The sequence below is a fragment of the Glandiceps talaboti genome, chromosome 3, assembly GCF_964340395.1.
Source record: "Glandiceps talaboti chromosome 3, keGlaTala1.1, whole genome shotgun sequence".
NCBI classification, from domain to species: Eukaryota; Metazoa; Hemichordata; class Enteropneusta; family Spengelidae; genus Glandiceps; species Glandiceps talaboti.
This window is the reverse complement of record NC_135551.1, coordinates 17,403,503-17,416,131: the sequence shown is the minus strand read 5'-3', so window position 1 is coordinate 17,416,131 and position 12,629 is coordinate 17,403,503. Positions and strand designations below refer to the sequence as shown.

The window sequence follows — 12,629 nt, the reverse complement described above, 5'->3', positions numbered from 1 at the left end:
GCATATAATCATATAACTAAGCAAAAAAAACTAACATAGAAAAACGTCCGACTGTGGACTTTGTCCCTTTAACAAATTTTAGCTTAACTCTCAAATGTCGTCAGAATTGATATGTCAAGGATTCAGTGACGTAATTTTTTAGAGTAAAAGAACTATGTATTTTGACGAGTAATGAAATACCATTACATTACATTACATTACATTACATTACATTACATTACATTACATTACATTACATTACAATATGTACAACTCCAAACACAAACACATGATACTATTGATAGGTGATGTGACTGGGCAGACCTCGGTCGGTGTAAATGTGTTTATCTGTCATAAAAGTTTCAGAGTAGCTACAACCCCCCTCCAAAAAATAGTGTGTATGATTTGTGAAAAGCTTCTTCCTTCTGTTTATTCTATTTCTTATAACCATTGATACAGAGCGATGAAATATAACTTTGTATATTTTGGATGAATAAATTATAAATAAATGTCGGTATAGTGGTGAATATGTCAGCTTATCAAATTTCTATAGCCGATTTCCGTCAGAGTAATATTCAGTTCAATAGACTAAGCGTAGAGTTGCTAAAGCACGCCATAGGCTTTGGTGAACAAATACATGTAAGTCTTCGGTTATGTTTTGAAACAATCCAGGCTGGAGGCTTGGCGAATTATGTTAAGTGGCAAAGAGTTCCATAGTTTGGGGGCGACATATGAGAATATGAGTATCTACATAAGTGACTTGTCTGTAATTGTTGCTGCAAGCAGATTCTTGTTGAGAGTGCGACTCGGTGTCAAAGCTTGAGATCTCAAATGATCACAAAAGGTTAAGTCAGTTATACCAGTTTTTTTTTAAAAAAAACGTTCCAGCAGCTTTAACGTTTGCCCAGTTCCATGTCACCATAATTGTTTGAGTTTGGTGTCAAACGCTCGTCGTCGCAAACCAAGTTCTCGAGCTCCTTTACGGCACTGTCGAAACGTGCCGCCCAGATGGACGTCCGTCTTTATTTCGAAGGCGTGTAGCGGCAGAAATAACAGCTCTGGTTTGCGAGAATGCAAGCGCTACGAATAAAAAGAAGCACGAGAAAGATCTCATCTGTAAAGGCGGTATTATATAACAGTGTATATAATGTAAAGGTTCTGTCAGTGACGACTGATGAGGCATGATTGAGTAGCAAGCATACGTAACTGTTTTATTTTAAAACATAAACGACGAAAAATAAACACATGTTTCAGACCGTGTCCGTATGCTGTCGAAGCTTACAAAAAGATATTTATGTTGGGGAGTCTCAATTTCCTATCCATATACTAACCCTAACCCCAACTCCCTAGCTTAATACAAAAATATCTTTCTTGTGTACAGTTGATATGTTCGTCTACATTACATTTCACACTTTAATTTTTTTTTTTTTAAATTAGCCGTAGGAATGTATCTTCAACATTTTTAATTAATTGTTGATTTAGTAATACTGTTCTCTCCTTTATGAATGTATATATAGCCCTACATGAGAGAAAAATCGTGTTTATTTGTTTTCTTCGGTGGACGTGGTTTCAAAGTGTTGTGAACTTGTAAATGCTAATGTTCTGCTTTAATACATACAGATACCCAGTGAAGACGTCGATCCTGCCAATTTACAACTTAATTCGCCTGCGCATGGGCAGAGATGACCTTGTCGTAAATACAAACTTGGCCATGATGCGCTGTAGACGTTACAAGTTTTGGCGTATCCCCCTAGAGGTTTGCAGACACGGAAGGGTCCCAATCCACTTCGGGCACAACAGGCTGGTCTGTCCGCCTTCTGACAATCCATGTCCGTCGTACATGTCTGTGAAACAAGGAAATAATTGTGTTTTTTAAAAGTAGTCGGAAACGAACCAAAGAAACCAAACTGTCTTGACTTACTACATGGTACTTCCATCATGGATGACTAAAGAGAACATTAGGGGTAATACTACATGAAAAATGGGTTTGACATGATGTAATATGTTGCTTGGTAACAATGTACGTTATTCAAATGTCAGTCTTTGCTTAGAAATTCGATAACTAAAATTTGCAAACGTAAGGATTTAATCTCGGTATACCATGTGTCTTACATCAACAGATCTAGAGATGGAAGTTTAGCCTAATCCGGTAAGAAGTATACCATGATATTAGACTAATGCGTTATCAGCCGCTGTTATATGATCTTCATATTTTCCGTGGAACTTGTCGGGGAGAGAGAGAGAGAGAGAGAGAGAGAGAGAGAGAGAGAGAGAGAGAGAGAGAGAGAGAGAGAGAGAGAGAGAGAGAGAGAGAGAGAGAGAGAGAGAGAGAGAGAGAGAGAGAGAGAGAGAGAGAGAGAGAGAGAGAGAGAGAGAGAGGGGCGCAAAGGGGGCAGCGAGCATGTAATTGATTGATCGATCGATCGATCGATTTATTATTTGGTTGGATGATTTATCGATTGTATGAGCGATTTCTATGGTGCAATATAACTTATTTTGTGTGTGATATTAATCAATTCACTCATTGAGTTTTGAGGTGATATACAACTTTTTTCTCTCTTTCCTTGTCTACTTTTCTCTCTTACTAAATAAAGACACCTTGTCCATTATTCTCTTATCTAAATTAAAACACCCCTAATCTTACAATTGGCAAGAGATCACTTACATTAACAGTTAGCTATATCTCTTATCTTCTGGGAGTTTATCACACTAGACAAACAGTCGATCGTGCATAAACAAATAAGAAACTCTTTCTTACTTGTAAGCGATTTCTCGCCAATTGTAAGATTAGGGGTGTTTTGTTTTAGATAAGAGGAGAAGAATGGACACATAAAGAGAGAATTACATGCAACTGAAGAGAGAAAAGTAGGCGAGGAAAGAGAGAGAGAAAAGTTGTATATCACCACAAAACTCAATGAGTGATTGATCAATATCTCACACAAAATAAATTATATTGCACCACAAAAATTGATCATTCAATCGATCAATCATTCAACCAAATAATAAATCAATCAATAAATAGATCGAATGATCGATTAATCAATTACATGCTAGCTGCCCTCTGTAGGCAGACTGACAGGCAGCCAGTCAGAGACACAAGCAGACATATAGACAGACAGACAGACAGACAGACAGACAGACAGAAAAAAGTGCGAGTGTGTGTGTGTATGAGAGAGAGAGAGAGAGAGAGAGGGGGGAGGGACTGAGAGAGGGGGGAGAGGGAGGGGACGAAGACAGAGGCATACAGAGATGGGGGACAGCTGGGAAGGGGATACTTTATAAATACTATAGTAATTGTGATTAAATAAATATGAGTCGACATATATAGACTCAGGAATACAGACTTGAGATTTGCGAAATAACGATAGTGATATATCATTTATATGAATCTAAACACTTTATGAGTTTACTTATAGAATGAAAACCATAGCTTGGAAATATCCTTTGACAATACAGATCGGCTTTGTCCCAATTAAATTGGCCTTGAACTTCGACCAGTTACATCAACAGTAGTGTAGTACACTTTATTAGCAATATTGTGTATTTGTTTATAGGTGGGTATAATGTAGGTGATCACAATCAGACGCAATTTCCATTGATTTTAGATTCACTAACCACAGCATTAACAATTCCTATCCCATGTGTATTGACATCTGTATGTAGATAGTTTCTTCGGGCAAAACTAATTTGGATTAATGTACGGAATTAAATGTTGATCTGGATTATTTACTCGTTTTTATCTACCCGTGCAAATGTCGTCCTATACAGATACAAAAGCGCGCCTGGTAGGTGCTATGCACGAAAATTTAGCCCTAATATAAATACATGTCTACGATCCGAGCGTCAAACCGAGACTGCCAAAATAAAGACGATAGAATGATTTCAATAAGGCGGCGCCATATATTTCACATCTCACAAAACACGTTTGTTACGAATACACACAATACAAGGCCCTGAAAGCGCACACGCACGCACGCACGCACGCACGCACAGGAAATGTTATTTTGTCTCAATATGAACTCAAATAAACAGTTCTGTGTTTTAACTTCTTTCATTCGACGGTGATGTTGATTTGTGTTCAAAGTGATAAAATGTATCATTTGATATTCTGGCACGTTATCAGTTTCTACATTTTATTTTATATAATTCTAACAAAAATCCCTTGTCTGAGACATAAAAAACATCGTGGCACCTAATTGAAACTCTATAGTCACTTTTCTATAGTCACTCTGGTTTGGTAGTAAAAAAAACATTGTGCTGCCTAATTGAAACGCTATAGTCACTCTGGTTTGGTAGTAAAATAATATTGTGTTGCCTAATTGAAACGCTATAGCCATTCTGGTTTGGTAGTAAAAACATTGTTTTGTGTAATTGAAACTCTATAGTCACTCTGATTTGGTAGTAAAAAACACTGTGTTGCCTCTTTGAAACTCTATGGTCACTGGTTTTGGTAGTAAAAAAACATTGTGCTGCCTAAATGAAACTATAGTCACTCTGGTCTGTTAATAAAATACACTGTGTTGCCTAATTGAAATTCTACAGTCACTCTGGTGTAGTAGTAAAAAAACATGGTTCGGACCCCCCCCCCCCCGCACCCACCCCTTCAGTTCAACAGACGAAATTGTTTGTTGGTTAATTCTTGAAATACAATGTAAAATTTTCCCCAAATGGTGACTTTTTTACTGTGTCCAATTTCATGACCATATTTTACCCAAAAAAATTCTCACTGATGACGTTTGTTGATAATCCGATTCTGAATATAATCTTGCCTTCTTACATATAATCCTGGCAGCCGCGGGCACCATACGCCATCGCCATTAATTATTCAGAACCCTTTATTTGCCTGTGTTCTTGAAAGTGTGTGTGACCGCACCAAACCCAAGGTTGTGCGATAATCCGGTTTTGCACTCTAAAAGACGACACCATGTACCAAAGTCTAGTCTGAAAGGATTCCCCGTCAGGTTGGTCAACAATATAAACGCACTTTACTGCCAAAATGCCCCCACCCTCCCCACCCCCACCACAAAACAATTTTTAAGCTAAATACACCCAGGTCATTGCAAATGTCTGAAATTTACGACAATCTCGGAATTGGCGAGATTGAAAATAGACTGCTGTCAACATTCAGTAATTCCGAATTAATACACGAAAGTGGAATTCAACCTTTTTTTCCTGTACATGCTGTAAAGCAAAGAACTGTGGATTTTTTTGTGTTAGTTGCCATAAAGCACAGATATAAAGTGGCACAAACTGTATGTGTTTACGAGCTGGTTGACTCGAGTGAAAATACTTGCATATATTATACATTATTCCCAAAATATTTGTCTTCGTTCAGCCAAAGAAAATACGAGTGACCCAAGGCCTAATAAAAAAATTATGTGGTTCCGATTACACTCAAATTTAGATGATGTGGGGTAGGTAGACTTTTTACTGTATTATATGAATTATTTTTTCATGTCTAGTTCAGGGTTTCCACTGTTTTCCAAGTGGTCTCTGTGTTGTTTATTTCTTATTATCAGATGTACAGCCATTACAGATTGGAAGAATAGTTTTATATTGTCTTTTTAAATTGATGTCAGTTTCCTCTTCCACTATTTCTCGTGAGACTTTTGCGATTTTTTCTCGAATACGTAAAAAAAAAGTTTAGGGTTGACAGTGAAAAACTAGGTGGGGTCGGGTAACCGGAACCAAACAATTATTTTTTTAGGCCAAAGGGGCCCTTGTCACTCGTCTAGCGACTCGTAGTGACAACCCTTAGGTTACACGTATTTTCCAGTTGAATAAAGAAAAATATTGGAAAATGATATCATTAAACCAGCGCCAGTAATATAAAAAAAACAATCGGTGAAATGAACGACAATTTTGACCGATTTGACTCATATTTCGAACACAGCAGAACCAATGACGTAGACGCGCGTTGTCGTGACGTAGAACGACCAGAGTATATACTCCATATTTTTGATGGCCCTGGCTAGTGCAACTACAGTCTACTATAACAATAATACTAGTATAGGGTTCATATCGATGATACATGCCTTCGATGTTACTGAAATCGTATTCCGGCCTGTCAGCACACTTGATAGAATCGTAATATAGCAGTTCCTTCCACATTCCAGTATACTCCTAATAACTTACCCCTTACGTCATCAAATCGTTTTAACTCTACCAATAGCAAGTGTCATTTCAGTACTTAGAACACAACAGTAATGTGAATTTTAATCTACACCTAATATGTGGCGATTGATAGAATAACCCCACCCCACTCCACCCAATTCAACCCCCGGAGTGGTGGTGGTGGTGGTGGTGGTGGTGGTGGTTGTGGGGGGGGTTAACTCGGCTGTGTAATGGCACAGATAAGTAACACATGTTACTTATCTGTGGTAATAGGTACAGGTGTACCCAGGCGAATATCTAATTACAAACAAAAACGCTAAAAAGTTCAACAGTAAGGGTCAAAAGTCTACATTTTTCGCTTTTTAAGTTTTTCAGGTAAGATTTGAATACACGTGTTTATGAATGATTTACGAATATGTAAAACCTTATCATCTACATAGTAATCCATGAGAAAGTTTACATGACGTATATTTCGTCGCGATGTGTTGAGAATATTACTACCATTTCTTTAATAAAGTGTGGGTGTGGTTTTTTTTTCAGTTTCGTGTACAGTACTGCCTGTTTTATATTGATGTTCAGTGGCTCTATATTGACACAACCATGCAGAAAGCAATACGAAACTGTACATGCTGCTATACTTTAAGATAGCAAGATTTAACTCATTTAAATAAAATGTGGCAAGAAAATGTGTTGATTCAAAGTGCCACAATGTAGACATTAAATGAGGAAATCAAAACATTGGCACCTGCGTGGCTGCGCGCGTCTAGTTGGAGTACCTTTGAATGGTTTGTTATTTAGACAAAATGTAACAAAAAATGTGATCAAGCTATGATAAAGTGTAATGTACAATGTTTTATTTGTTTATGCGTTGATGTATCAAACACAGCCAGTAAACGCTAATATGTAACGGGCTATATACATTAAACGTAAATCATAATAACAATTTGCAATTCAGAATGCCATGAATTGGACAATTTCACATGATTTTGACGTCGTACAGAAAGAAAATTTACTTGATTTTCACGACGTCAAAGTAGAAGGAATTATCTTACAATTGTTGACATTAACACTTTCAAATTGTTGTTACCGTGACGTCAAGGAAATTATATAAATGCGCCGTTGATTTCACCTCTTTAAATCCTCATCACGTTAGACGATTATGTAGGAAATCGAAGTAAGTCAGACATAACCCACGTTCTGATGAGATACGTATGCATATGGTACACATAAGTTGTGTAATTAAAGACTAAAACATTTGGGATATGAGTCACGTTTGGATAATCAAGCAATTTGGTTATCCACTTTTTATTGAACACTGGGTACGATGGAATCGACATGGTAGGTGGGTGGCTCGGAATCTAATAAAGTTGCCGGCTCGAGCCTGATCGCTGCCGCCGTTTGTCCTTGAATGGCTAAAATCTTTTGACAAGATTTGAACCATGGTTGTGCCCCAGTCAACCCAGCAATATCATTGGGAACTGGTAGGATAGAGGTTGCTTAGTGAAGGATTTAGTCCAATGCGCTTAGGGTGGCCCTATTCTTTCTGTTTCTCATTACCCGACCGACCCAAATCAAGTTTTAAGCTCCGACATCAAAATAAAAAAAAATATATTTTCCCCCGCCCTTACTATTAGCGGAAATATTTGCAAAAATACGTAAATGTCTGGACTGTCGATGCCAACTACAGTCATGGTGGCGGAGACGACACTTGTTCACGAATAGAGCATGACGGAAGTCATTCAAGTAGGGTAGGACTGAGAGCATGCCAGTTGTGTTGAGAAGCTTGGAAAGGGCTTGTTACCAGGAATCCAATAAAAAGTAGATAGAGAGGATGAAGGAGAGAGGCAGAGAAAAGTGAAGAAGATGATTTCTTATTTTTGTACTTTCATTAAATCGAACGACCGACCTTATAATTAGTTGCCATGAAATAGTAATGAGAAACATAAAAAATAGGGTCATTCTTATAGAAGCTGCAATGGGTTGTCTGTTGAGTCTTGACGGTACAGGACAGTTGTGCCGGTACATATCTGAGTGTGCCAGGGGTACACGCTATTCGTTGTGTCATTGTATAGTCCTGTGATGTGATAGAGAGGCTGTGGTACAAGTCAATTAAACGAAAAAGAATGATATGATGCCAAAGGGGAGCAAAAGCGTAATATTCAGAGTGAATGAGCCTAAATAATCATCAGATCGTGAGAGACATGTCCGGGTCCGCGGAACCCGCGGTTGGTTTCCGTCCGTCCTATTGTCACAGATAACTAACACACTGTGCTATAGTACCATATACAATATGTACATCGACAATTTTCAAGCACACAAAGGCCAGGCTTACGTGTCAACGACCCTTATCAGCGCAGACTTAGATCGTACTATCATATTCCGTGCCGTTGGCGAACTATGACGTAAAAAAAAAATCGATTTTGTGATGATTGTAAAGTTTTTAAAGTCAAGTTGGAAGACATGCATTTTAAGGGTATAATATGTACGACACAACTGCCGAAGTTGAACGCCTTTCTTGGATTACGATTAGATTGCAGCGTGAATGAATATCAACAACGCACGTCTTTGAAATAAACATTTTATGACAGTGAAAATTTGTTGTCAATCGCAGCAAATATAATATTTATAATATTTTTTACAGAGGTAGGAGAGCAAGAGAGATAAGAGAGAGCGAGAGAGAGAGGGAGAGAGCGAGAGAGAGAGAGAGAGAGAAAAAAAAAAGATAAAGAAAGAGAGAGAGAGTGAGTGAGAGAGAAGATAGCAAAAAGTACAAAGTATTTGATACTTCGTATGTCATGAATGTGTGATGACATAATTATAAATACAGTACTTCGTCTAGCACGTTAACGAGAGAGAGAGAGAGAGAGATACATACATACATACATACATACATCCATACATACATACATACATACATACATACATACATACATACATACATACATACATACATACATACAGAGGGGGGAAGGGAGGAAGGGAGGGAGACAGAAAAAAAAAAACCTGTGTCCCCTATTGAGTTCAGTTTACTGGAGTTTTTAATACATGTACTGCGTTCGGAAAAAATAAAAGGCGATCACTAACGAAGTGCCCACAAAAACATCTCTGATTGGCATTGTATCCGACGCGTTGGCGCTCCATTGTTTATAATGAGGAATAAAAAATGAATGTATTGTCGGCACTATCAAAAGAAGTGTTAAACAAAAGATAGTGGGGCCAATGTAGCACATCCCTGTAAAGACGGTTTCCCGTATGCATAGAAGCTCATTAACGACAGCTGGTACCGGTACCCCAGTTACCGCGGAAACCGGGGGCGGAACCGCTAACTCGAAATGGACTTCTTCCCCAAAACGATCTTACTTTTAATGGACTCCCCTAATACAGATATCTTAAAAAAATGTAGTCAAATCGGGAAATGGAAGAATTTTCGATTTTAGTAAATGCATGACACTGTACTGATATGTAGATATATTTAAATGTTAATAAAAGAGCATTTGTGCCACTTCTTACTGGTTTTGTATTCATAGTCAGTACTACATTTGAAATTGATTGTGCTGTCTGAGTCCGAGGCATAACCAAAGGAGTTTATAGTCACTGTGTTTGTTTTATCCTACATTGAATTGAATTGTCGATCTCGCCCCTTACCGTCGCGTTGGTGCGAAACTCGATAAGCCAGCACAACAATTGTTAAACCAAGAAGGTATTATAATCCACAACATGAACCCTGATATTTTGATGATTTTAAAGGGTGTTAGTTTAAAATGTCTTCGTTCAAAATATTAGGTATATATCGGTTTATTGAAGGGTTTATCAATTAAAATGGAACAAAGCTGGTTTTCCTTCATGACTACTAAATGTTAGATTTTGAGGGCTGTTTATGCAATCTTTGTTTTTCAAGTTTTTGTTTGTTTGTTTTCGTTTTTCGTGGTGGCGGTTGTCGCCGTCGTCGTCGTTGTTGTAATTGTTAAATATTATGTATAATATCTGGGTCAACTTGGGGGAAATTTATTCCATTACGGTAAGCCATGCCATGCTCACGAGCAGTGGGGGTGAGGGTGTTTGAGCGTCGTTGGTAATACTGGATTCGTTTTCGTAGCATTGCGGACCCCGAGGCGCTTGTATGGGATTCGGTCAGCTGAGGCGTTGTAGCATATATATATATCAGCGTGTTGTAATAACATACACTAAATATTTCAACAACTGCTTATCTCCTATATATCTCCCAGCATGATTCCCTTCCTCCAAAGTGTGATGGCTCAGAGGGAAAACGTCCTATTGAAGCTCATTTATATAAAACCCCTTACAAAGTTTAAAATTTAAAAAATTATTTATTTAGCCAACAGGCATTACAGTGTTAGAGGAAACCTACGTTGTTCTGTAGTCAAATTGAACGACACTCTTCTTACTTACAGTCGTAATTTTCAAACCCTGAATGGGTTCGAACCCCGACCGCAGTGGTAAACGGCAAGCGGTTTAACCACTCGGGAACCCCTAAATATACAAAGTCTGTCTGAACTGTCGGCTCGGCTTTATCCAAATACATGTGACTGAATGTGTATAGTGGACATAACAGTAGACGAACTTGCAAATCAGCCGCTATCGATCGTGATTATTTTTGAATTTGCATTATTAGAAATGTAGTAACATTCAAATAGAAATATGAATATAAATTATCAAACATTGTTGTCAATTACTGTAGCCTTGGTTACCCTGACCCATGACCCCCGGCCATGACCCTTGTATCCCAAGATCTTCCGATCGATCACACCAGCTTGAGTATATGTTGTCGTTGCCGTACTATTACAGCTAAAATGATGTTGGTTTGGTGTTTCACTGATGGGACATTACATTTTTGGACACATAGACATACTTCAACTCTAGATTAACGATAGCAGAAGCATAACAAATACACATCAGGATCCTTTCCCCGTTCATATTGAACTGTGATAAGCATTGCTATTCTTTGACTGTTCAATAAAACAGGCTTCTAATGAAAATACATATTACACACGGACTTGATGATTTGAATGGCTGCAATTGTTTATTTTCTAACTGATAATCAACATATATCAACTTGATTATTTCTACATCCCCATTGTGCGCGGCACCCTATGTAATTTTTTCTTTTGCATTAGAAGTTGTCTGAGTGTGTATAAAAATGTCATCTTACATGAGTGAAACCAAACCAACATCATTTTAGCTGTAATCTATCAATAATATCCCCGTTCTTCGAATCTGAGCCTTGTCAGTTTGGATTGCACATAGGCTATTACTTTGCAATTAAAAGCTTGAGCATGCGGTGGAAATTTCTTGACAAGAAATACTGTCAGGAATCGACTGGGAATTGTAAAGGAATTTTACATTCTGTAAGGAATGGACTATGAATTGTACATCTATGAAGTTATTCTGTTTAGGCACAGGGAGCCGAGTCTTACCTAGTTATGTTTACGACAAAGCAAAAGCAAACAAATAACAACAAAAACAAACATATCAACGCCAACAAAAAAGAAACACGTGTACGGCGAATTTTTTACGAGAATTACAATACATCACCTTGTGTAATCACCCAGTATATTGATGGAATGTTTCTCATGATTCTGTTTGTTTGTTTGTTTGTTTGCTTGTTTGCTTGTTTGTTTGTTTTCTCGTAAACATATTTTAGTTAAGCTTAGGCTCCCTTAGGCAGCACATACACGAATAAGTTGTACGTGATCCATCTTTGTTTAGCCTTATGGAAGTCAGGTAAATCCTTCTCTAAGCCGTGGTGCTAAAATAATTACGTGCGAATGACGCGCCTGCCACTCATGAACAAATAGTCTAGAGGCAATTTAAAGTTGGTACGGTAGAAAATCAAAACATATTGGTTAGATATCCATATATTTGAAGACTAGTAATTGGCGGAAATTGTATGATTATTATCTGATGTTTGAGGTTGATAAACTCTTTAGATTTTCGTGTTTGTATTGTCTTCATCAAATGTTTCTGATCTAGCCTGCCTTCTTTTCTACCCGTGAAGTATGCGCACATGCAGTGTTCATTTGTCCCTCGTAATCATGGTATGCTGTTGTCTAATAAGTTAAATATGAGTAGGATTGGGTTGAGATGGGATGAGTTGGGTTGGGTTGGAATAGGATGGGGTTGGGTTGGGTTGGAATAGGATGGGGTTGGGTTGGGTTGGGCTGAGATGGGATGGGATGAGTTGGTTGGATGGGTTGAAATGGGATGAGATGGGATGAGTTGGGCTGGGTTGTATGTGTTGGATTTGGTTTGGTTGGGTTTGGTTGGGTTGGGTTGGGTTGAGATGACAGATGACCGAAATACAAGACAACATATATGTTCTTCTGTTTATGACAGTACTGCTGTGCTAAGATAGATTCTTGTTTGTTTGACAGTTTCATGTTACTGTGACCCACTTTTTAATTTTCACAGCATAAAACGGGTTCATAAGATATTTGAGAATAATTCAGCAAATAGCATGTACATAAACGTAACCGCCAATTATCTAAACAATCGTCAAAGTGTAAATATTTAATACT

At 37.9% G+C, this 12,629-nt stretch overlaps 1 protein-coding gene across 1 annotated transcript in view; it reads right to left on the bottom strand.

Annotated features, from left to right (window-relative positions):
• Window positions 1-1,208: 1,208 nt before the first annotated feature.
• Window positions 1,209-12,629, bottom strand: part of LOC144433434 (uncharacterized) — an 11,788-nt gene continuing 367 nt past the window's right edge. The window contains exon 2 of the mRNA XM_078121752.1: window positions 1,209-1,823. Within this exon, the coding sequence (XP_077977878.1) occupies window positions 1,587-1,823 (237 nt within the window). The 3' untranslated portion in view covers window positions 1,209-1,586. The remainder of the gene's footprint in view (window positions 1,824-12,629) is intronic.